Below are 27,011 nucleotides of genomic sequence, written 5' to 3'. Positions count from 1 at the left end.
ATTTTGCACTCTACTCATTCTTACTTCGAAAAACATAAAACCTGTTATTCTTTCTGCAATGCTTTGTTTTTATCCCGCACTACAATCAATTTCACTATGAAAGTTATAGAGGAAGGTTATTTTGTAAGAACAATCCTTGTGTAATATATTTAATTACGCAGATTTTGCTCTTGCAAAACATGATTGCAAAGTTAAAAGAAAATTTATTTAAATCTATAGTATTTGACTTTAATTGCAATATAAAATTACCGATTAACCGCTTTTAAAGTCCCATCGGTTTCACTCCCGCGAATTCACAGCATTGCTGTGCCTCATTGCAGAAGTGTTATGCGTAAAACTGCGTAACACTTTAGTTTGGTGCAGTAGAGTCAACGAAGCAATTTCTTTCCAAGCAATGTATGTCTAGGTATTTTTCAGTTTAAAAAAGAACTTTTAATATGCCGTTTTAATTTCAGCATGCTATTGCAATTTTATAATTGATATTGTAAGTCATATGTAAAAGTTCTTTCTCAAACATGTATTTATAAATATTAAATTCTGTTTTTCACAAACTATAATTTAGCTACTTTTCATATTACTGTAGTATATAGACAAGAAGGAAAACTAAATTAATAATAAAATGAGTGAAAAAAGGTAATTTAACATAGTTTTTAAATGAAGATGATTTTGAATTCACATTCGATAAACTGCCTTGAATGTAAGCTAAAATCCTTTATAAGAATTAGTGCTTTAACTGGTATAATTTTGAATCGTTTAACAAATAATTTATTTTTTTTTAAAAAAAAGAACATTTTGATTAAAAATTGGTATAAAAGCCAGATAAAAGATTATACATTACTAGCTGAAATCTTGTCTTTTGTACGGAGTGAAAAAAAAGGAAATAAGCAATAAATCTGTTATGAAAAACATATCAATCATGCACAACTGGAAGGTATATACCAACACAGTTATAGCATAAATAATACCATTTTTTAAAATTTACGTTACTTGTTGGCTTTTCAGATTAAAAAAACTCGTTTTTGGTTGTTCATCCTATCAAAATAAAAATAATCATTTTGCAATCAAAATAAAGATAGATCATTTGGCATGATGCTGTTGCTCGAGGCCAACTCGCCACATTCAAGCGATTTCCCTGTAAGAAATCTCTTTCCACAGTATCCATTATAAAACACGGTATTGATGCAGTTTTAATGGGTACCAAAATATGGTATCTTAACACCGATATTAGTATATTTGCTCTCTTTAAAAGCTGCACCAATTACCATAATACCAGCAGTACCTACTACCAAAATTAATTAAGCATCATTGGCGTCAATTGCAGTATGGTGATTTTTTTATGTTTCTCTTAAATGAAGTAGTTTCATTTTTACATTAATTTGTTTTTCTTTTCAGTGCATTGCTGTTTTTTAAATTTCATGTACTCTTTTTAAATTATTTAGTTTTAGAGAAACACGTTTTAATTTTTAAAAGTATGACTATAAACGAAATATATATGTGGTTTCAGAAAACTTTAGGAATATTAATTTGGTGACGCACGTTACCACGTTCTCGTGCATCACTTAGTTTAGAGCCCCTGAATTGGGTATAATATAGCCTACGTCACAGGTTGTGTTGTTCCTACTAAATTTAACCCATGAACGGCATTTTCTGCGAGCCTAACTTCAAGCCACAAATAAACAAACGAAGTGTTCGATCGTTTAAATAGCTGCTCGCCAGATTTTATTGCATTATAAAGAAAAGTTATTGAAACTAAATACAACTAAATAAAGAACAACAACTAAAACAAATAACAACAATTACTAATAACAATAACTAAATAAACAACAACTAAATTCCATTCGTTTAGCATTGCGTCATATGTTGTTCCTACTAAGTCGAAGTAGTTGTGTTTTTTTCATATTATACCCAATTAGCCCTGATAGTATAGAAACCTTAACTTAGTTTATTAAAGAATGCAATAAACTTCTTTTTTTTTAACAATGAGAGCTATAAGCCAAGAAAAATCAGTAATGTTATCTTCAATTGTTTGATAAGAGAATAGAACCGTCTATAGTTTAATATAAAATAATGACAAATGCTAAACCAGTAGGAAAATTTCATTGTTCAAATGTCTCTAACGAATGATCTAATAGAAAATTTTGAATTAAATTTAGGATGGAGGACTAAAATTATCCCTTTCTCCCCATAGTCCGAATTTCAAGACGATCTCGCAAATGTTTCTGGAGTTATAAGTGGAGACAGGCATACACACACAAACTCTACATTTTATTATTATAAATTACAATCTTTCCCCTCTTATTTATTTTCCTTTAGGGTGGAATATTTTATTTTATTTTATACGTCACCATTTATCACACGGAGTCTTTGACCGGCGGGGATCGATCCCACGACCTCTAGAACATGGGCCCAGTGCATTACCAACCAGGCTATCCCGGTCATTAGGGTGGAATCTGAAAAAATCCTTCCTTAGCGAGTGCCAACCCAACGTCGTAAAAGTAACCCATTGTCTTAATTTTATGTTTCTAGCTTCAATAGTTAAGGCTCTGCAATGATGACAGTCGGTGATATCTCTTTGTATACATTAAAAATCTTGAAAGAATATCTTGTTTCTGTTGAAGTAAAAAAAGAAAACTTACCGATTTCTTGAACTAAATATCATATCAACTTTTAATATAATTAATTTTAACATATTTTATACTGTATAAAATATCTTAAGACAGAAGCCAGGAAATCTGCTTGTAATTAAAATTTTGATACCTTAAAATGCACTCAGTTTTATGAAAATGTCTTTCTATGATTGCATTTTTAATTGTTATAAGTATTTTTTTTAAATTTCATTTTATAGGATAGTGTAACTGATATTGACAGTGATTATACCTGATCTACGAGATGAATTTCATACGTAGTAAGTATTACCTTTCTTGTATTTAAAGTTTTAAGTCTTCAAAATTTTTAAATAATTTATTTTCTGAATCTGGAGACAACAATCTGCGCTATTTTATAAATAATGTGTGACTTGTCGAATTTTTCCTCTTTTGATATTGACCCGGAAGTGATTTCCCAATCCAGCGGCGTTTAATGACCTACTCTCCCGCCGTGCATTTCTTAAAAATAATAATAACATTCAATAAATAAATAAAAATTATTTTTATATGTTTTTTAGTTCAGGTAAAAAATTTCTAAAGAAATAAAAATTTACATTATAATTGCGACCAACTACAATCAAGAAAAAAATCTCCACAATAATTTTTTTTTTAGTCAGTTGGTTTGTAAATTAGCAATCGGAAAGGGAAAGAGAAAAAAAAGAAAAATATATATAGATATATCTTTTAACCTATTGATCGAATTTTGAATTACTCAATGTCAATTTTTATGGTCTAATACCTAATATTATTTAATTCTAGGCAATGCAAACAATTTATTGATTTGGAAACACTCAATGATACCTTAACAGTTCTCTAAACTATTTAATTTTTTATCTATTGATTTAATTTTGCATTTAAAATGCTATCATTGTTAAAGGGGGTTACAGTCAAGTATAAAGACACATAAAATATGTTGATTTTAGTTAGTGCTAACGGTAATCTACATTTGAATGGCAGACTAAACTGATAGAATTTATTACATAACAATGCTGTGCTCTGTCACAAAAAATCAGTTCATGCTAAAAAAAATTTCTTCAAAAATACAAACCTATTCTAAGTTGCAATAACAAGAAATAATATTAATGATTAAAAATAAGTTATCTTTAAAAATATATTTTATTTCTTTTTAGTAATAATTTAAAAGCTTTTTCTCAGAAATGGTATATTGTTCTTTATAATTAATTCATGATTTATCATTGCCCTCATGTGATGAAATAAATATTATAGACTAATAAATAATCCATCAATGTGTGTGATTGATTTTGCCCAATAATTTGTTTTCAAGGTTAAATCTTTCTCTTTTAATATTTGATCGCCCTTGGAAGATGCAACTTCAGTCCAGATCTAAAATAAAGATGTATTTAATCAATTCTCGTTATTATTGAATTTCTCAAGCGTGACTTCTTATTCATTATAATGCTGTTAAAGCATTATATAATTGAGAGAGAGACATTTATAATATTTTCGAATTATATTATACTACTTTAATTTTTTTTTCGAAAGCAAATAATTTACACAGGTGCTAAGATGTAGAAAATTCCCAGAGCCTAATCTTCCTCCAAAAGGTATATAAGTTCAAAATGAAGATAAAACAAAGAAAAATAATAGACATATGAAGAAAAAGGGGGAAATAATAAGTAAAAAAATAACATACAGTTTGAAAAAAAAAATAGGATGAAATTTTATAAAAAAAATATATAATCTTTTCATCAACCCACACGATTATATCCGCAATATATATATAATTTTCTCCGCCTGTAAACGCCATTTTTCTTTACTACAACTGGCTTCAGTGGTGCATGTTACTGCCACCTACCGGCAACTGCTTAAATTAAAACTTGAATACTTTCCGAATAATTTCATTTGTTCTTTTTTGCCATATTCGTCTTCGTTTTTTTACTATAACGCTTCGAAGCCCCGGAGGGAATTATGAATAACCCTGTGTATATATATATAGTTGAAATTTCTTCTGAATTTTTTTTTTAACTGCAATATTTTTTTCATGGAAAAGTTTAAAAATGCATAAACATAAATCTGCTGGCTTCTATTTTTCGCGATGGAAAATTACACGTCTCCCTGACGAGTTTCGGCATATTTGACGCGGTATAGCAGGTAATCGGAATCGTTATCAACATATAACATAATATCGATAAATTTTAATTTAATTTATTTAAAGAAAGCACCGGGATTTTAAAAATTGTGAAATATGAGGCAATATGAGAATAACTGGAGAAAGCGATCGACGTTAGAACTAGACGTTCGACGTAATCATGTGAAACAGACTCGTCAAAAAGTGATTACTTAAATGTAGATGTCGAGACTGTAATAAATTATATCATATCAAAAATATCGGGATTTTAAAAACCTTGCGGAAATTATTAGCAATAACTGCCGAAAAATCGATCGAAAAAATGACCAAACCGTCGCATCAAAAAGTGGAGACTCAAATGTGCTATTCGAATTTCTCGCATGTCGTAATAATAAATAAATATAATATGTACATAATATATAAATGAATAAAAATACCAGAATGCAAGAAACATATTTGAAAATAAATTGCAATAAGAGCCGAAAAATAACCAACGAATCATCAAATAAATTTATCATGAAACCGGTGCGTATTCAATACGCTATTCGAATACGAGCGACTCAAATGCCAAATGCGCTATTTGAATTTCGCGTGTCGTAATAACATCGTATGTAAAATGTACCGGAATTTTGAAAAAACTAAATGCAAATCAAGGGCAATATCGAAAAATAGATCGTTAAAACGCCATTTTTCTTATAAACGATCAGCTGGCACTGATGTTAGGTCACATGTGTGGGTATCAGTGATCTTCTTCTTGAAATGCAAGTACCCAATTATAAAGATTGTTTTATGTTTGGCAGTTTTTTAATCTATTCAAATTGAACAATAAGTACCAAATTAATGTCGCTATTTTTATAAAATTACTATTTTTTTTGAAATTCTGATCTGTTAAAGCGGGTTTTGAACTATGTCTGGCAAAGGCTGAGACAGAACTCCAAACTTGAGCTTTCTTGCAGAAAAGTTTTTTTTTCCTATGTGTAAAACGAGAAAGCTTTTTTTTTTTTTTTTTTTTTTTTTTTTTTTTGTAAAATTTAGAAAACTTCTGTGGCTTCTTTTTTTTTTTTTTTTTTTTTTTTTTTTTTTGAAAGTTGATTAATTTAATGCAAAATAATTTTTCATGAAATAAATATGAACATAAAATAAATTCATTGATAAAACGGGGCATTTAAGTCAAATTGTATTGGAAATAAAAGATTTTTGATAATACATCTACAAGACATTTATTATAAAATAAGTTATAATATTAAATTGATTGCAGACAACTTTGGGTTGCTTTTGCAGAAATAGTAGAGTGTCAGTGTTTTTAAAGATAATTATTAAAACTAGTTTATGAGTTGATGCCAATTCTGTTAATATCAAAGTCTATGAGAGATTGTGCACTAGACAAGGAAAAGTGTCACTCAGAGATAGTCCGAAAATGACCACTCGCCACTTGGCGTTCAACAAAAAAAGTGGTAACTTAAATAAACCAATAAAAAAAAATTTTTTTTTTTTCTTTTTTGCTTCAAATTTTCTTGCACAGTGAAGTCAAGTTAGTGTGTTGAACTAAATTTTGTCATATATTTATATTATTTTTATTGTTGAATTAACTTTTTATAGCAGTTGATTATTTCTAATATTTAATATATATATACAGTCAATTCGCTATAACTCGAAGTACGATAACTCGAATATTACTATAACTCGATTTTTTTTTATGAGGTCCCGACCCTTTTATCTTCAATTTCATGTTAATTATTCTCGATTACTCGAATTTTACTCCCTTTAACTAGATTTGTTTTGGATCTTTTAAAGCAAGAAAAAAAGCCTAGGAGCTGATATCTTGCCCCTTCCTTTGCAACACACACACAATATTGTCTTTCGCACTCTTCATTGAGAAGCTAAAGCTGTCCCTCTTGAAGTATGTGAACAGTGGTTAAATGAAACGTTACCAAATTTACTTCAAGGATACAGTGAAAATGATGTTTTCAATATTGATGAAATGGGTTTATTTTTTAAATGTCTTCCAAATAAGACTATGATGTTTAAGGATGAAAACTCCTCAGGGGGTAAAATGAGCAAGGAACGTTTGACTGTCCTAGTTGGAGGAAATGCGTCTGGGACAGAGAAATTGTCCTTGCTTGTTATTGGAAAATACCGAAATCCCCGATGTTTCAAGAATGTAAAAACGTATCCTTTGGATTACAAGTGTAACAAAAAGTTTTGGATGGCATCAGTTTATCTGAAGACTATGTAAGAAAATTGGATCGGAAATTCTTCTCTAAAAAAAGAAAAGTGCAGCGCATAGTGACACAACAGCAAAGTTGCCGATGGACCAGTGTACTTCAAACAGTCTTATCGTAAATGGCTTGTCAGAAAAATGATCTTAAATATTGTAAGCATTTAGAAGATTTGTAATTAATAATCATTAATTAAATAATCCGACAATATTTTGAAAGTCCAAAACCGAAACTAACGGTAAGTCGAACTTCCGATATGTCGAAGTTTTTCATCAGTCCTATCAGATTCGAGTTATCGCGAATTCACTGTATATATATATATATATATATATATATATATATATATATATATATATATATATATATATAAAACTTAATCTAAGCACAAAAAAAGGAAACAAAAAGTGGCTATTAAATGAATAATCCCTATCGGTATTGGTCACTGTCTCATTAGGTTTAAGGAAAAAATGGCTACTAAGTTTTTAGAGTCAGCTGGCTACTAACTGATAGATTAAATTTTCAGGTCTAGTTAGAAAATTAATGGTTTGTTTGCTCACGTCTCAAGCAAGCTAAGAAAAACATAAAAAATAAATATAATTTTCAGATACTCAACTTAGGGACCATTTTCTTTAGATGTATTTTAATTGCTCATAGGTTTCAGGACTAGTTGATTGATTTGAAACATGGCAGTATACCCTTAGCTTTTGATATTTTACTTGCAAAGATTTCATTGATTTAAAGTGAAGAATTCTTATCCTCTTTTCTGAAGAGAAGTAGTAATGCACATTTTAGCTTTTTCGTCTACCTACTTCGTAGAAAGGAGCTTAGGCGTAGCATTAAAACTTGAACCAAACGGAAGAAACAAATTGCATACAGTGTTTTCTATAATTACCGTCCGTAATAATAAAAATCCAAATTATCTTTAGTTTGGGTGGCTTCCTTATACTTGATAAATGCGTCGCATTATTAGTTATCTAACTAACCTTTTTTGAAATAAATATTTTTTTCGAAAAATGTAGTTTTTGTAGAATGTAGAATCTTTAATTTTTTATAGTTTGATATCCTGAAAATTAGCTCATTTTTGTTCAATATGTTGCTATTGTGCTAAAAAAATTTGTCAAAAATCTGATTTGTAATCTAATCTACATTAGTGATACACAAGCTATTATATTAACCCTTTGAAAGACAGTGGGAATAAAACAGTCTTACTTGTTTTTGACAACAATACAAGCCACTAAAATTGACATTGTTTTTATCTCTTAAATTATACGAGTTTTAATAAACCACTTTAAATGTTGAAAAAAGTAAAGATAAAGCAGATCACTTCATTCAGGAAGTACATGGCCTCAATTCTTATGGTTTTTCTTTACTAAAATATTTTATTAAATTTAATTGTCTTGCAAAGGTTAAATAAGAATATTTAAAAATAGCCTTTGGAAGTTTTTAGAATCTTGTTATAGTTAAGTGTAAAAGTTTCTTTCTTGGTCAGTTTGTTTAAATTGTTCATAAAAATTATATTTTTTACAAATTTTAGAAAAATTAAATTTTTTGACATTTTTTTAGTAAATAAGACTTAGACAACCTATTCCCTAATTTTTTATTACTAAATATTGATAAAATATATTGCACTTTTTTTTAAAGCAGTTCCTTTCTTAAAGAAAATTTAATCAAATTTAATTAGTCCAATGGAAGAAAATATTAAACAGTACTGATGCATTATATGTTTACCTAAGTATGATTAAACGCGTAAATATTTTTAAGTAAAGGGTTAAATAACGCATAAAATAAATGTCAACTTAAATTTTTCAGTAAGAAAAAAAAAAACATATAATTCTAATCTTTCTTATAAAAAAGTAGTATATACATTTTATCTCATTTTTTCTCTATTGTTGTATTTGCTTCAAAGCAGATTTTCGTTCTAATTTGAATATACGCTATAAAAATTTATGAGAAAAATTAAACACTATTATTTATTTACCCTGATATCGATTGCGCGTCATTATTCTCAATTTAAATAAAGGAATAAATATCGACTAATGAGTAAAATAATAATAAATAAATTTAACTTGCATAATATTATACATATTTTTGTCTGTAATCTTTTTCATCTAAATATTTTATATAAATATTGATATGTAATTCTGTGTAAATAATTTTCGTTAAAGCTTAATTTTTAACGCTTTTCTTTTTGTTTGATTTCAAATTATCTGTTTGTGTTTATTTTTAAATGTTTATTCAGAACCCTAAAATTTGTAGTGTTAAATAGTATACTTTTATAAAATGCACCAGAATCATAAAAGGGAAAGAAGATAAATAAAAAAAATTAAAAAAGGAAGAAAAAAAAAGAAAAAAAACGTAATACGTAAACAAAAGACGACAAAACGAAACTATCATTCCGAAACAGTATCGCCTCTAACGCCAGGTTTTACACCGGGAAGTTTTCCTAGCCAGCTTATCGACTACTCTCTCCTCAACTTCTCAGACGTTGTGATTCTCCATCTTGGCAAAAGTGACTTTTGTTGACGAAACAAAATGGAGGGACAGATGTTGTGGACATTAATTATGCCACTTTCAAGAGGTACGTAGGATTGTTATTAAACTGATTTGTTTACCAACATTATATTTTATCGCTTTGACTTCTTTGTCTAGAAAATATAAATCAATGTTGTTCTGATCAAATATTTTAACAACAGCGGCACAACAGAAAGTTGTCTGTCCGGAGACGGAATATAGGTTATGCATACTTCGTATTGAACTTAATCGTAATGACCGAGAACTTGACATTGACCACGACGCTTTTTAACTTTTAAACAATACTGAATTTTATTATTTTACAATACCCTTCTCAGAATAATAAGGTGTCAATAAAATGTCTGAAAACACAAATTTAAACAGATGGTTAGTAAACAATTATTTTCCTTATTTTGAAATGTATCCAGAATTAATGCATTAGCTTGCAAATTTCTTCATTATTATGTGTAAGAAATATAATAATAAAGTTTAAATATGAGATTCTCGTAATTTATTATTTATTTATGGGGGGTGCCATTACAGACTAGGCCTAAACTTTTACGACCCATCGAAACTAGGTCATTCGGTCCGGTTTGTTTTAAGGTAAGAAAATTCTTGTTCTAACCCTTTTTTTCCCTCTCATGCGAGATATTTTTTCTGTTTTTACTATTAATTGCTAATTAAAGCATCCAACTGTGTTTGAAACTTGAAGTGGTCACTGTTGACCTTGGAATTTGGGTCAGTGACCAGCATGTAGGAAAAGTGAAGGTCAATATTAAATTTTTGAATTTCATAATTTTAACAATTTTACCTAAAGTATTGTAGAATGTTCACAATGTGCTATTAATTTTTTTAGAATAATTTTTATTGCTTTTAAAAAATTTTATGAGGTAATATAGTTTCATGTCATTTTAAATTTGCATATTTTCTATTAGTTAAGGATAGTCACATCTAAATATGCATGTCTTAAGGATATTTCTCAGCTAAATATGCTTATCTTAATGAACTTGTTTATCACTTGCATTTTTGTCTTGGATGTATTAATAACATAAATTTTTAATGAATTAATGGTGTACTAAAGTCTTAGTTTCAATGTCATAAATATTCAAATTAATTACTTATATTTAATAATATATATATTTTATTTTAGGGTCACTCTCTCTTCACATTTTGGATGAGTATTTACGATGAGTGTTGCCTCTCATGTAGGTACAAAGAAACGAAAGAAATCTGATTCAAAACCCTATTCACAAATGTAAGTTAAATTCAAATCTGATTCAAACCCCTATTCACAAATGTAAGTTAAATTCATATTATTATTTTTTTCTTTTAGTTTTTTTATAAGATTAACAAAAATTAAACTCAATCTTTTTCATAATTTGAAATTTGAACAATACAGTTTTCAACAGGACTATAATTTGTCAGCTTTAAGCTTATAGTTTTTAAACATGCTTAAATTAAAATTATTCGTAAATTGGAAGTCTTAGTTTTAAATCTCTCAAATATATTTTTCAATGAAAACAATTTTTTAAAACAAAATGAGCAAATCTATATCCTATCTTTTATTTGGAATTCTCATTTTTATTGTCCTTATAACTGATAATTATAATTTTAAATTACTTTGCAAAAATATATTAAGTTATTTTAAATTTCTTATTGAAATTGTGTAAGTATTGTTGAGAGTTGATTAATTCTGTCATGTTTTAGATTTTAGCTATCATAGATCATGTTTTGCCAGGACTATGGCAATAAGTGAAAAAAATAAGGCCAAAAATAAGTGGTAAAAATGTGAAAAATTCGCCAAAACGGGGAAAAAATTTAAATTGGTTAAAATCTCCATTCTTTATATTTCTAATAACTATTAATTTATCTGTGGCAAAATCTTCGAAAAAAAATATCTACCTCAATTGTTGCACAAAACACAACACCCTTCTTTCTCCGTCAAAATCTTTTAATGAGAGGGAGCATTTGACTGTAGGAACTCTGATGTTTGGGATAAAGAAAGATTATGAATTCAGGGGTCTGTCTATGGTAAATTTACTACTGTTTAGTGGTACCTTCACAAATTCAACTTTAGGAAAAACAGTAGTTTCACAAAATGCTTTTAAAAAAGTAAGTTCTAAGATTCTCTATCCCGTCTCTTAAAATTTTGTTTTTGTATCCCCGTAAGAACCGATAAATCCCGAGTTAATTAAGCATATACAAATAGGTAGCATGTACTTGGTCAGATTGTATAGTGTGGTAGCCTAACGGATCGCTTACGTCATATTATAGTAAGCTTTTTTCTCGCAGATTTAAAAATGAAAAATAAACAATGATGAGGCGCTCCCTCTGTAAACTTTACAGGAAGTTGAAATTATTCTAAACATTCAAACATTGTTCTAAATGTATTCTAACAGACCTTTATTTTTTTATGAAGCATTTATTTCTCTGTGAAACTTTTTTCTATATGACAATGTGGGAAATGTTCTCACAATGAAAATAACTTTTAGTTTAGAAAATACTGTTAAATGCATGTCTTTTTTAAAAAAAATTAAAGTTGGAATTTAACAATGGACATCGATTTTTATGGATTTTTAAATTTAGATACAATTTTAAGCCCAAAATTTTACAATAGCAAAATTACTTTTAAATATATGGGGAAAAATTTATGAAAATTTACTAGTCATAAATGAATTTTATGTGTCGTGACAATTTTTGAAAATGTCTTCCTACTTTGCCATATTTTTCTGTTGATTTTTTAATGTAATTTTTAATTTTCACAAATTATGTCTTTATTTTCACAAAATAGGTACCTCTCATTAAAACCTAAACAGACCCCTGGAAATATAACTCTAGGCTTTCTCTATTTGTATTATAGCTTAGTGGTTGAAACTATTTATTGTATTATTAAAATAAAGCTTCCATTACTGTGTGAACTTAGCACATTAGATTGTCAAGTTTAGTTACACGGAACTAGTTGAGCTCACTAAGAACTTGTAAGTTCCAAGCAAGCTTTTGACTGTTTCAAAGTTTTTCAGACTTTGAAACAATCAAATTCATTGTTTCCATGTAATTCTATGATTTCCATGTAATTCCTTAGTAATAACTCTTTTTTTTTATATTTATTATCACAAAGTAAAACTATATCACAGATTCAAATCATAACAAATAATATAATTTATTTATCATTGTCTGAATCTTAAAAACATTCTCATTTGATCAGGTTCAAAATTAAATGAATCTAATTCACTAATTCCCAATGAAAATTTCTTATCAATTTCATTTACATGATAAAATTACAATAAAAAGTACTGTTGGCACTCTGCTAGACAATATTTTATATTTTCAATAAAACTTTTTACTTTGTTTTAAAAACACTTTATTGAATATTAATTTATTTATTTACATAAAGAGAGAATGGAAAGAGGATTTGTAACTCTCTGGCGTTAAAGTCGATTAAATTTTTAAATTCTTAACATACTGCTATCCGAATTTTGAGTGTGTTTCATTGTCTTAGTTATATAGGACTTGCCCAATCTTCTGTTTTTTCACATTTTTTTTTTTTAAGTATTTATATTCAAAATCAGTTATTGATAGATAACCAATAAAACATGAACATCTTGTAACATTTATAATGAAATATTGACAAGAATGGTAAAGTGTTACAATAATAATAAATTGTATCACAATCTGCAGTATTAAAGCAACATTTTATAATCACGTTCTAGAGATAAGGAAATATTGATTTTTTCTTTCAATTGCTGAGGTTACAGAACACCACTGCACCACAAAAAAAGAGCAATTTAATGATATAAAAAAAAATAACATGAAAGAAAGAAGAGGCATAATGACAAACAAGCAAAAGGCAAAATTTCCACACTGATCTATGCACCATAAAAATCACCAGATTTTAGCGGCATTGGTGACTAAGCTGTAGCATACGAAAAACTGAAAAACACAATGAGAATTTTGACTTTAGGCATAATTAACTTTTAAACTTTAAAAACTTCCTATCAAAAATAAAATGACATAGTTTAAAATAAATTTTCGAAGAGTTACTTAATTAGAGATGTCAATTTTTTAGTATATATACCAGGGCTGTCCAACTGCAAAGAGCCCACGGGCCAGAATTCCGGTCACTGATCACCTGGCGGGCCGCAGTTTGAAAAAGTTGAACAATAACCTCTTACCTCTTATACAATAACAATTAATAGTTGAATTATTAATTATAAAACAATGGAACAGAAGGATTATAAAACAATTTGCTTATATTTTAATGGGAAAACTTAGGGTGATCAGCCTGAATAAGAAAATGGCGGGTCGCACAATATGTGCTGGCGGGCCAGATGCGGCCCGCAGGCCACCAGTTGGACAGCCATGATATATACCATAGATTTTGAATTTTTAATCTTTTCGTTATCCTTGTGCTCATATTTGATAATTTTTACCGCAAATTTGATTATTTTGTTTTCTGTAGTGTTTTTAAAGTTTGCTTAATGAATGTAGATTTGTTTTATTTTCAGAAATAAGTGCCTTAATGAAAAACGCCGTAGAGAACAAGAAAATATTCACATTGAAGAACTGGCAGAACTTGTTTCTGCTAGCCCATCTGACATGAGTTCGCTTTCTTGTAAACCAGACAAGTGTGCCATATTAAAAGAAACTGTTAATCAAATTCGCTCTCAAAAAGAATTAGGTTAGTAATTTCAATTTTTGTAAGTTTAAAAAAGAAATTTATGTAAATAAGTTTCCTGGGATGACCCCTGTTGGGGGTCTGGTCAGAAGTTCATCTTTATATAAATGAATAAGTGAAATATATATTAAGATTTTAATATTTACCTACAAGTGACAGTTCCAGCTTAATAATAGCTTATGTAAATATTTACTTTCCCTGATAGGAAGGTAAATATTTAATTAGAAAAACTGATTAAATTTCTCAAATGTTGACAAAAATCGTCAAGATGTAGCAGAAAGGCAATTAAAAAATGCCAAGGAAAAAAAATAAAGTGTATTTGATAAGACCATAATATTACTGAATTTGATAATGAACAAGAACTTAAAAAACAAAGTTACATGGTGCGTAACATTTTGAAAAAGTGCTTAAAGGTGCTTATTTTCATTGGGTGTTTTTAAAAAGTGCGTAATTTTCCCTTTTCAAAAATGAGAATTTTTTTCTTTACCATGTTGATTTTCGCCATGAATTATGCAAAAGCGAGTTTTCAATGTTTTCACAATTCATTTAACCCCAATCTATTTCGGCTTACTGTCGATCCATAGCGTATGAAAGTGCCAATCATTTTACATGTTTGATGAAATACTTCCGAGTCCGCCTGTGCGTCTACTGAGCTAGGTTCGGTGAGATTATTGCCTTCTCCTGTGCAACTCTGCTGCATTTTGCAAAATACAGTGGGTGATCGGTTAACGAACATAATCCGTTCCAAGACTATGTTCGCTATCCGAATTGTTCGTTAACTGATCATCGATTTACCATAGACTTCTATGTGAAATCGATTAATTCGTTCTGGAGACCCTAAAAATTAAATTTTAAAAAATGTATAATTTCTTAATAAGTTTTTTAAAAAATTATACATACATATAGTCTTGCATATTAATCAATCCTTTTCATTTTATGCTTATGGGGCGATCCAATGTCGATTGCTTTTCTCTCTTTTTCAGGATTTTCCGGAAGTAACTAATAGCATTGTCGTTGTAAAGATCCCCAAACCTACTGACATCAGCTTGGTTTGGGTGCCATTCTAAGACCATTGCTCTGACATCCTCCCACTTTTTCATAATATCTTTAATGGCAGATGTCGGCATTGGTCCTCTTTCATCATTAGTACATCAAGAGTAGGAGACACATTTCGCTGTGTTTCTTGGTGTTCTTCATTCAAAATTTCTTGGAGTTCTTCTGTCGTTAGTTCATCTTCTTTAAACATTTCTCCTTTCAGTGATCTTATTTTGTATGCAAAATGATCACAAATGTTTAATATAAATTTCTTTTCAGGAAGAGAAGTGTTCGTTAGAATTCGTTTTGTTCATTAACCGAATATGTTTTCGTTGTCCTAACACAAAAAATCTTTCTTGAAATTGTTCGTTATCCGAATATGTGTTCGTTATCCGAACACAAAAATCTTTCGTGAAAGTGTTCGTTAACCGATTTGTTCGTTAACCGATCAGTTCGTTAACCGATCACCCACTGTATACTCAATTTCAGACTCATTTTCCACCCTCTGATATTGAACCGAAAAATTTCTCGATCATTTTATAATGGCTAATATAATTAAGAAAAGAACTCTGTGTCAGAAACTTGTTATTTTCTAATGATCATCTAAAGTCTTTGAAAATTATTTTGTATTTTATCAATGTATACAGTGCTTGAATTTTTTTTTTTTTTTTTGAGTGCTTAAAAAGTACTTAAAAGGTTCTTATTTTTTGTTCAAAGATTTCGCTACACAGCCTGAGTTAGCTTATTCATTATCTACATCCAAAGTCTAATGTTCCGAGCACTGCTCATAGAAATATTTAAGAAAAAAGTTAAAATGTGAAAGCAAAAAAGAGTGCAAAACAACAGCTTGTTTTTATAACTCCCACTTGGCCCATGTATAAAATTTTTAAGGAAATCCAATAATGAAGTAGGTGAGGGTTTTTTTTTCTTTTTAAATGTAAAAAGCAAAGTTTGTAGTTGCCCTGATTTTCGTGATAAAAAATAAATATCCTTATTTTTAGCTCTTATTTTTGTACACTATTGGAAAAGTTCATATTCTTAGAATTTATATTTTTGATCCAATTTTAAGAACTGTCTACAAGGTTCAGGCTTAGCCTTACCAGAAAGACTCAGTATTTCAAATTCTTTTGGAATTAAGTAATTCTATGAAAAGGAAAGTATGAACAATTTTAAATTATATAATGTTTATAATGATTTCAAGATCTATGTGCCTACTTATTACTTTCAACAATTATAAGATCAAAGAGTTTTGCAGTTTATGAATTATTGATCTATCTCTTTCATATAATTCAGGGTTGCCACAGGCTACTAAAATGCGACTATTTGCTACTATTTTCGGCCTTAGGCGACTTTTTTTGCCTGAAAAGGCTAAAAAAAACAACTATTTTCAGGAATAGGCGACTATTGAGAGACTTTTTTACTCTTAGCGAAGTTATTTTTATACTTATACTTATTTTTCGTAGACCTACTGTTACTTTGCGATTGCTGCACAATCGCTGTTATCTTAAATTTTCGTTCTGAACTCAATAGAACAATGAAAAGAAAATATAAATTAAAAAAGTTTCTTCATTGGTTTTTTTCAATTATTATTTTTCATTTTAAGCGATACAATTTATTAGGGGTATTTTGTACTTAATTTTGTTATAAAAAGTTAGTTTTTTTCAAATTTATTTAATGTAGGTAAGTATAATAATTTGATTATTTTTAAACCAATAAATGTTCAGTTGTTTTTATTTATAAAAAAATTAAAATAAAACTTACCTTTATTTAATTTGCTTTTATTTTTGAGAAACTGAAAACAAAGTTTTAAAAAAATTTGGCTATTAGTTAAAAAACAAAATTTAAAAAAAAAATTAAATAAGGAGTTTAGTAATGTTTAGACGCTATTTAACATTGGTACTTGAAGTATTTTTTTAAAAAATTTTATTAAAATTCTTTCAATACTTGTTTGTTATATAATTTGTTAGATAGTCAGTGTCATTTTTAAAGAAATAAATCTTTTATTTTCAAAAACGAAAATAATAATAAAGTAAAAATATTTTTACATTTATTCAGTACAGAATTTGACCATTAGTTAATACTTCTTTATATTATTTTAAATAATTGAATAAAAGAGGTTCTAATGATGTTTCAAAAGCATGGTTTTTTTTTCCAACAAATAATTTAAAAAAATTTTTTTTTCTAAAGTGAACATTTCTTTGGTTTGTTTTCTACTTTTGTTTTTTTTTTTTCTTTTAATTTTAATGCACGTATGTAAAATATTTTGTTACAGTATTATTTTTAAACCAATAAATCTTAAATCATTTTTTATTTAAGAAAAATGAAATAAATCTTGGGTTTGCTTTTACTTTGACTTTATTATTTTAATTGAAAAAATTAAACAATGATGTTGATATTATAGTAGAATATATTTAGAATTAATATTTTCTTTTGTAATAGATTTATTCCTTTTTATTTATTTTTGGTTGATTTCCCATAGGTAATTTCTGAACATATGCTAAATCGCGATGTCTAACGAACGATGTATCACGATTTAAAAATTCTGACATCGAACAGTCCTTATCATAGTATTTGACAATTAAGATACAATTTTAATTATTTGGCTACTATTTTTGATAAATTTTTGCTCCTGTTCAGGCAACTATTTTTATAGTTTTAGGCAACTATTTTCATGCTTAAGGCTACTAAAAGCAACTATTTTTGTTCATTTTTTACTGTGGCAACCCTGTATAATTTTAAATATAATAGATTCCAATTAACGATACAATAATACCATGGAGTTTTTAGATGAAGAATTAAGGAATCATCCTCTAAAATTACATTTGTTCAAAAATATTAAGCGGCATATTGCTTGTGCTTTGTTTTGAGATTATTGAAACCCTACTCTAAAATTATTTGAAAATCTAATATCTAAAAATATTAATTATTGGTATCTAGATCACAATTATAAATTTTAATTGCATATTGGTAAGAAAGAATATTAGCTAATTGATACTGATTTTTAATATAACAGTGCTACGAAACTTTCCCATGTATTGATTTGAAATAATTATCAGTTGTACAATACTGATAAAATTATTCTGAAGCCTGTTAAAGCTTTCTAGAAATAGTAAAGTAATTGTGGAACTATTTATTGTGGTATTCTATTTTTATTTTATTCTATTGTAGTAAAATTTGCACATTACTCTAAATTAGAGCAAAGTATACTTTTTAGTTAGGTGTTTGCCTTTTTATAATTAACTACTTTTTTTCTTGGTTTTTCTCTGTTTACTTGATGGTTTAAAGCTGTTTCGTTCATAAAAGGGGTTTTTCACTTTTTTTTACCCTAATCATTAATGGATGATATCAGTTCAAATTCTGATTTCTACCATGCAGTTATGATTAACTTTGTTTTTACTCAGACCATTTTGCTATTTTCTTTACTCGTTTTTACTTTTTAGTAATTTTATTGTTTTTGAGAATCTTATGAATAAGACTTTGACTTTATTGAGAAATAGATATTATATTGTAGTAAAATTATCACTCACCTTATTCTTCTCGGTTATCAAATTGGACTGGCAACCTAATTTTTTTTTTGAAAAGATGTAGGACAAATTCCTTAAAATCAATCCCATCATTACAAATTTAAATGTTCTTACTTAAAACATTTAGTTTAGTGTTTCATTATTTATAACCTTTTGTGTGTACCACACGCGTCCCCAGACATTTTTGTAAGGATGGGCCAATGTTTTCAAACATTTTTACACCTAAATATAATTTCGATGTCTAACACCTTTAAGATTGTAAAAACAGTTTCAGGCTTATCTTCATCATTAAACGTTAGAACCGGGGTGGCTTAGGGAATAAAGAGCTCATATCTCAATGAGGTGACTGGTTGATACAAATTCTGCTGACAATAAAAGTCTCTGCGTATCTGGTGCGAGTATAGATTTAGTTTGCAACTTTCACGAAGAAACCTTGTTCCATTTATGGTGAAAATCTGTTGTCATTGCAGTTTTCTTTTATTGTTAAAACTTGTTTTGGTTTAGTAAAAAAAAGTCTGACTATAGCTTTTCATTGTAATTTTTATAGAGGAAACTTGTTTTTTGTATTGTGAAGAACTTGTGATTGTGGATTTACTTTGCAACTTTTCTGGGGGAAATGGAAGAGAGAAAAAAAAATTAGGTCTCGTTATGCACAAGTCGTTATGCACAACCAAACTAGCTGCCAGTTAAAAACTAAATTGTATGGTTTTTTTTTTTTCAGACTAAGTATATTGCTCCAAAATATTTACTGATTTTTTTTAAAAATACTTTCTGTTTTTTTACTTTGGCTCATGTATGAAGCTTGATTTAAAAGTTATTTAATTAAAAATTTGTTCTTACTGATAATTTTATTTTATACTTAATATAAAAGTCGATATAGATATCACGTTAATGTCATATTCCTTTAACAGATTAATAATAGAGAAATACCTTAATATTGCTGTCTGGCAAAGTTCTAATAACTTGGAGAAAACTTAATATCATTAGAGTATTTGATTTTGGCAATAAGTTTTTTTATCTGAAACCTGGGAAAATCCTGTGGTATATTTGGAAAATGGCCAATCTTAAATTAGTTAGTTACAGTAATCAGTTTTTGAGATTTTAGTTAAATAATTTTTAAATTTATGAGAGTTATTTCTTGTAAAAATTCCACATTTCATTAGAATTTCCTATATATTGTCATAAGTGGTTGTTAATTATTCACAAAATTGAGTCTTTAGCATATCAAATAAAACGTGTTTTTCTTGTGAAAAATTATAGTGTGTAGATATTCACAAAATTGATATGATGTAGATATTCACAAAATTGAGTCTTTAGCATATCAAATAAAACGTGTTTTTCTTGTGAAAAATTATAGTGTGTAGATAAAATATGGCCTGAAATAATGTTGAAATTTTTCTGAAATACAGTGAACTCTCGCTACTACGATATCCAATACAACATTAACTCCCTTTATTGCAATAATGTTTCGTGCTTCGACGAACTTGCATATGAATGAATGTCATTCTCCTCTCACTATTACGATATTCTCTGAAGCAATCAGTCCCTGTAAAACGATTTTTTCCCTCCAAATTTCAACCTTATTTTCTTCATTTATTATTGGTTTTCAAATAATGTAAGAAAATCTTATTTTTATCATCTTTTGCGATTTTTTTCCATCTTTTCTGACCAGAAAAGACTCACTGCTGACCACCTCAAGAGCTTCCATTCTTAGAATTACCTCCCTTATCTCAATCACAAATGACCACAAGCATCACATTAATGCCTGAAAGATAATTATTTTTGTAGAGGGTGGATGGAGCACCATTTACAAACGAAAATCATTTTCATGCTTCGGACTCCATGTATACTTTGTGGGTTGAACTAGACAGTCAAAAAAATGCATAAACAGACAAAAATATCAGATTATTTTCAATAAAAATGGTTTTGAGGTTCCGTTTACGATCTTATTTTCTGAATTTATATCAGTTGTTTTTAATATTTAACCGTAATTAACACTCTGCAAATTGATTTTTTGCATAATATATAAATACATTTATAGTTAATACATACATAAAATTTTAAAAAAAAAAGGTCTTATTGTGTCCCCAAAGTATGTAGGCCCTCGATATAACAATATATCCTTCTACAACACTATATTTATTGGGTCCCCAAAATAGTGATGTAGCGAGGTTTTACTATATCTGCGAAATACTGGAAATATTATTTCTAAATTGAAATAACCCTGTGTGTTATGCGAGATAGTTCTTTTTAAACATTTTATTTAGGTGTTAACAGCCATATTTGCATAAATTTTCTTAATGTGTACTAATCTGTTGTAATTAATAAAACATTCAAAACCAATAAATTTCTTTTTAGGTGATACTGAACTTTGTGATGATCTTCAACAGAGTGAAGTTTCTTCTAGCAAGCCAAATATCATAAATAATCAAGTTTTTGGCGCCATTCTTCTTGAAGTAAATTGCTTTTAATAAAATCTTTGTGATACATAGTTTTCCCTGTAATTCTTTTATTTAATGGATTTCTCCCCCACATGTTTAGGCTATTGACGGATTCATATTTGTGGTCAATTCTGACGGAAAATTAGAATTTGTGTCTGAGAATATTTCTTCTTTTTTGAATTTTAGCGCAGTAAGTAATTCTAATTTGTTCTTTAAACCTTTCATCATAACTCACATTCTGTATAAAACTAATTATTTAAAGAAAAAGAAACTAGTTCTAGAAACTAGTTGAACTAAATTTAGATTCTAGTTGAAATTTTGTTTATTTGAAGAAAAAAATTGAATTATTAATAAATCAGTAGAAAATAACACTTAAACCATGTGCAAAACTAAAACTTTATATTAAAAAAATGAAATTATGTATGCTTTATTGTACCCTATTAATAAAATTTAAATAATAATAAATTTGAATAGGTTGCCCCTTGCATATGGTCCTCAAAACTTTCTCCCAAATCAGGATTCAGTGTTATTAATTAAATTATCATAAACCTTTTAAACTTTTTTTTTTATTTAGCATTTTGAAATGTTTGACGATCCAGTGTATATAAATAAACTTTCCTAATATTTTAGAAATCAGTTATATGCTTTACAGTGAAGAAACATTTCAGAACACAATTTTTTATTCTTTTTTTAATTTCATCAATGCGGTACGGTGTAAGTCAGTATCAGGAAAATTAATACCTCAGTGGTCTGTCCAGGCCGAATTTACTACCGTTTAGCTGTACTTTTACAAATTCAATTTTAGGTAAAACGGTAGTTTCACAAATTCAATTTTAGGAAAAACGGTAGTTTCACAAAATACTTTTAATTTTATTTTTGTATCCCTTAAGAAACGATAAATCTATATTTTTACCATGTTTTTGTATTGATTTTTTAATGTAATTTTTAATTTTTCACAAATTATGTCTAAATTTTCACAAAATAGGTACCTTTCAGAAAAACCTAGACAGCCCCTGTACCTACTGTGAGTTAATGCTAGTTGCATTAACCATTTCTCATACCATTGCCGCCTGTGAGGAAATATTCACCCTCATAACAAAAATACAGGCTTAATTCTACCTTGTCAAAACAAACTTTAGGAAATTTAATTTATTGACTGGTAAGACGAACAAGAAAGAAAAATTGAAACAAAATATCAAATTATTGAAATTAAAAAAAAAAGAAGCTAAATCAGACACTTCATTTGCAGGGTTGCCACAGGCGACTAAAATGCAACTATTTGCAACTATTTTCAGCATGAGGCGACTGTGGCAACTTTTTTGCCTAAAAAGGCTAAAAAAGCAACTATTTTCAGGAAAAGGAGACTATTAGGAGACTTTTCTGTACTTCTAGCAATTTTTTTTAGCATAAATTGGGTAGAAAACCTGCAGCCCGCAAAATCTTCTGAACACGCTGAATTTCTTTTCTTGAAAAATAAAAAAATGTAAAATAAAAATAATAAAATTTAAAAAAATTAAATAAATAAGTAAAAAATGAGAAGTTTTAGATTTCAAATTTGAGTCATAACTTTTTAATGCGCTCAATTTGAACAGATTTTGTCGTAAGTCTATTTCGTTTCTCGATCACCTTTTCAACGGTTTTTGCTACGAAATTCTGCACGATTTATAAAAAAACCCAATTTTTAATATGATATTACGATGCATGAATTTTGAATTTGAGTAATCCCTTTTCACAATCAATTATTGGTAAAAGGGAAAATTTCTTAGAATAAGTGTGTTTTTTTCAATGAAAAAGTATTTTTTGAATGAATTCTAGTAATTAAAAGTATTTAATTTTCTGCAAAGATACTAATTTTTTTATATAAAAATTTAGAGCTAGAACACTAACGTTTATATAAAAATTATCATATTTGCCACCAACTTGACGAAATGGATCATGGTATATGACAATTAAGTCATTTAATAAAATTTTTGTCTTATTTTTGTTCTTATTTAGGCAACTATTTTCACAGCTTTCGGCAACTATTTTCATGCTCTAGGCTACTAAAAGCAACTATTTTGTTCATTTTTGTTCTGTGGCAACCCTGCATTTGTTAAAAAGTGAAATTTTTTTCAGAATCTTAAAATTTTTAGGGGGTTAAAAAACTTTATCAGGCATGTCATTCTTCTGCTAATGTACGGAATTCTGCAAAAAAAAATTCTGCTAATCCGTTAATCTAAAATTTATTCGTTACTTAGGCAAAATCTTGTTATCGAAACATTTATTCGGTCTTTAACAGTACCCTCTTTTTTTTTTTCTTTCCTAAATTCTCATTCACACACTATAACAACTTTTATTATGCAGATTTGTTCGAGAAAAACGTAACTTCAAAAAACTATAAGAGCAAGAGAACTACTGAGGCTGACAGAAAAGTATAAAATTAATAATCTGAGAAGGAATTCGGAAATAAGAAACATTTTAAAAGGTCGTTCAATCGAAAAAATGGTGTTTTGATTTCCTATTTTTTAAACTTTTATTTTAATAGATAGCAATTTTGTTGAAAGTTCCAATTTGCAAACAAAAATAATTTAATTAATGCGATATATTTGCTCTCTTTTATTACATGATTATTTCATTGAATTAATTCTTAAACTGATATTATGAAATGGAAATTTCAAATCCCACATTTCAGTAATCATTTTTCAATGCGCTCGATACCATCATAGATCCATGTTTTGATTTTTTCTTCTTTTGCAGTTCATACAAATGATTTTCTCATGATTTTTAAAATTCCAATATTAATACGACACACAAACTTTCAATTGTGTATATGAGTATCACTTGCATGCAATGTTTCGATTGTTTCTGTTTATTTTTATTTTGGCAGTTATTGCTGCTGATTTTCACGTGACTGTTTTAGAATTCTGATATTTTTGCAAAATAGGAAATTTAAATTGTGTACCATAGTATTCACTATTTAGCACAACAATTTTATTGTTTTTCCAATAAATTTTTCTTCAGTTATTACTGATTTTTGCAAATTTTTTAAATTCTTTATTTTTAATACTACAACATTATTTATTGCAACGCGTGAATCTTGAAACATGCATTTAACTAACCCCCTTTTTGATGCATCCGATTGGTGTGATCTTTTCGTAAATGCACATGATTCATTCACAAAATATAGGGAAAGAGAAATATGTTATTTCATGTGTTGAAAAAAAATTATTAGATAAAATTTTGTTTCTTTCTCTTTTTAAATTTTATAATTGTTACTTTTATTTATCATCTATGTACAAAAAGAAAAATAATTAAGTACTAAAAAATGTAGAATATGAAGGAAAAAAATCGATAATTTCTTCATCCAGCAATCACACGACTGATTTACATAAATTAAATGTAAAGACAGTTATTTTTTTAATTATTTATTTACTTAATAATTTTTGCCATGGTCACAAAAAGTCTCATGCATTTTCAGTTTCTGTGGTTAGTAGAATAGAACTGTCTATAATTTAATTTAAATCAGTGGCTAATACTAAATCAATCAAAAAAATTCCATTTTTCAAATGTTTCTCCTGAATGGTCTATTTGAAATGTTTTAATGACTTTTGGGATCAAGGGCCTCTTTTACTCACTATTAAAATTTCAGGTATCTCGCACCAAAGTTTTTTTTTTTTTTTTTATAGTTATAGAAGAGAAACACAAACTCTTCAATTTATTGTTATAGATTACAACCTTTCACCACCTATTTTATGCCCTTAGGGGTGGAATATTATAAAAATACTTCCTCAGTTGATGGCAATGTCATAAAAAGAACCAGTTAGTCCAAATTTTATGTTTCTAGCTTGAATAGTTTAGGCACTTACCAATGAGTGAATCAGTCAAAACATGTCTAATCAGGTTGACAGATTTTAGCCAGGCCTAAAACAGCAAACATGAGAGGAAAATAATGTGATTGTTATAAGTTAGGCTTATCTTGTAATTAATTCTTTCAATGAAAATGAGCTGGCCTTTTTCAAAAAATGCTGGTTTATTTCAAGTTTGAACTGGTAGTATTGTTTTTAAAGACATGCTGTGTGATTCAGTTAATGTTTTTTCTTTTTATGTTACAATTGTTATGAAATTATTACACTGAAATTAAATTTAATGAAATAGACTTGTATTCATTAAATTTTAGGAAGAAGTTAATGAAAAAATAGTATACGATTACATTCATCCGGATGATCGAGCAAGATTCCATAGTAATCTTTTGCTTATGATGCCATTAGGTAATAAATGTAATTTTTATTTCGTTGATAACAAACATATATATATTTTTTTGTATAATTTTTTCATCAGTTTTTGTTAGAATCAATTATTCTTAATGCCATAAAATGATTATTTTTTCGAAAAAAAAGTTATAAATCAATATTAAAAGTGTCTTTAATAGTTTCATAGATTTTTAGAAGTTGAAGATTTTTCATATATTTTGTCTTAATTTTATTGAGCTAGTGATTTTCAGACGAGTTTTTTTAGTAATTTCAATTCCATTGTATGGCATTAAATATTAGTAACACACCAATTTCAACAGAGCGATTTAAATTTTAAAACATTACAACCTTTTTTTTAAACAACAATGCTAAGCTTTTTCTTTCTTGCAAAATCATAACTGCTATATACAGTTGAGCGCCGATTATCCGAACTGCATGTCATTGGACCGAACGTGGTTCGGATAATGAAAAGTTCGGATAATTGGAAAGTTGTTCAAAATCTAGTTTAAATGATTATTATTTATGCGCCAACTTCCCTTCACACTTTTTCCAGGCTTAGGACTGGCAGTACTATCTAAAATAGCTCTGGCGTGTTTAAAAGTTTTTTTTTTTTTTTTTTTTAAATTTTTTTTTGGGTCATATTTCAGCTTTTTATAAATTTTTTGTCAATTATTGATTTTACTACAGTTATCTTTATTTTCCATTGCCAAAGAAATCCAGCGAAGACTTTTGTTTCAAGGAAGATACTCTTTTTTGAGCAGCCATATCCCTTATTCTTTTTAAATAAATCAACTGAACTGGATCAACATCATTTTGACGTTCTAGCCAATTCATTGCAATATCTAATGCATTGCATGCTTCTATATGAGAAGGTCCACAATCTTGAACTTGGTCACCTACTTCTTCCTCTTCGTCGGTGGAGTTCCGATTTTCATTCAAAATTTCAGTAACAATTTCATCATTTAAAATTTGAAATCCTGGGTCATTTTCAGTGTCTTGACACCAGTCTTCGATTTCTTCTGCTGTATACCCTGACATCTTTTCATCCGGAAATTCTACTGGCTCAGGTTTGTTTTTCTGTTAAGAATCTTATTCCAAGATTTTCTAAGCGTCAATGTTTTTACTAAATTCCAGGCATCAGCTATCATCATGCAGCAATCTTTTAAATCAATAGCTTTGATTGAGTTTCGAAAATCCCCCTCATTTTGTTCATCCGAGAGTAAAATCTTCCTTAAAAGTTGCTTTCTATAAAGACGTTTTAAGGTTTCAATGACACTTTGATCCATCGGCTGAATCAAAGGTGTCACATTGGGTGGCAGGAAAACAACACGAAACATTCCATTCTCCCGATCTAAGAGATCTGGATTTGGATGCGACGGAGCATTGTCCAAATTCTTTTGATATTTCTTCACATTTGGAATGAAAGTCTTATCATACCACTCAATAAAAATGCTGGTGTTCATCCACGCTTTGTTTTGAGATGCATAAATGACAGGTAGTGTTTTAACATTTTTGAAGGCTCTTGGATTTTTGGATTTTCCAATCATCATTAAAGGTATTCGATGATTTCCAGTTGCATTTGCACGTTAATTGTGACTCTTTCTTTAATTATTTTGTTCCCGGAAACATGCTTTTCATCTCCT

The 27,011-nt window shown here is 28.3% G+C and overlaps 1 protein-coding gene across 8 annotated transcripts in view; it reads left to right on the top strand.

Annotated features, from left to right (window-relative positions):
• Positions 1–27,011, top strand: part of LOC107450234 (uncharacterized) — an 83,212-nt gene that overhangs the window by 18,523 nt on the left and 37,678 nt on the right. For 2 of the 8 annotated variants that reach the window (XM_071181392.2, XM_016065984.5), the window contains exons 1-6: positions 9,381–9,531; positions 10,615–10,719; positions 13,970–14,142; positions 21,057–21,154; positions 21,240–21,329; positions 25,296–25,386. In XM_071181392.2, the coding sequence (XP_071037493.1) occupies positions 10,652–10,719; positions 13,970–14,142; positions 21,057–21,154; positions 21,240–21,329; positions 25,296–25,386 (520 nt within the window). In that variant the 5' untranslated portion in view covers positions 9,381–9,531; positions 10,615–10,651. The other 6 variants (XM_016065985.5, XM_071181390.2, XM_043044560.3 and 3 more) reach the window with 6 other exon arrangements.

The sequence above is a fragment of the Parasteatoda tepidariorum genome, chromosome 8 (genome assembly GCF_982258835.1).
Source record: "Parasteatoda tepidariorum strain Cologne lab strain chromosome 8, Ptep-v5.0, whole genome shotgun sequence".
NCBI lineage: Eukaryota > Metazoa > Arthropoda > Arachnida > Araneae > Theridiidae > Parasteatoda > Parasteatoda tepidariorum.
This window is presented reverse-complemented; position numbering and strand designations above follow the sequence as displayed.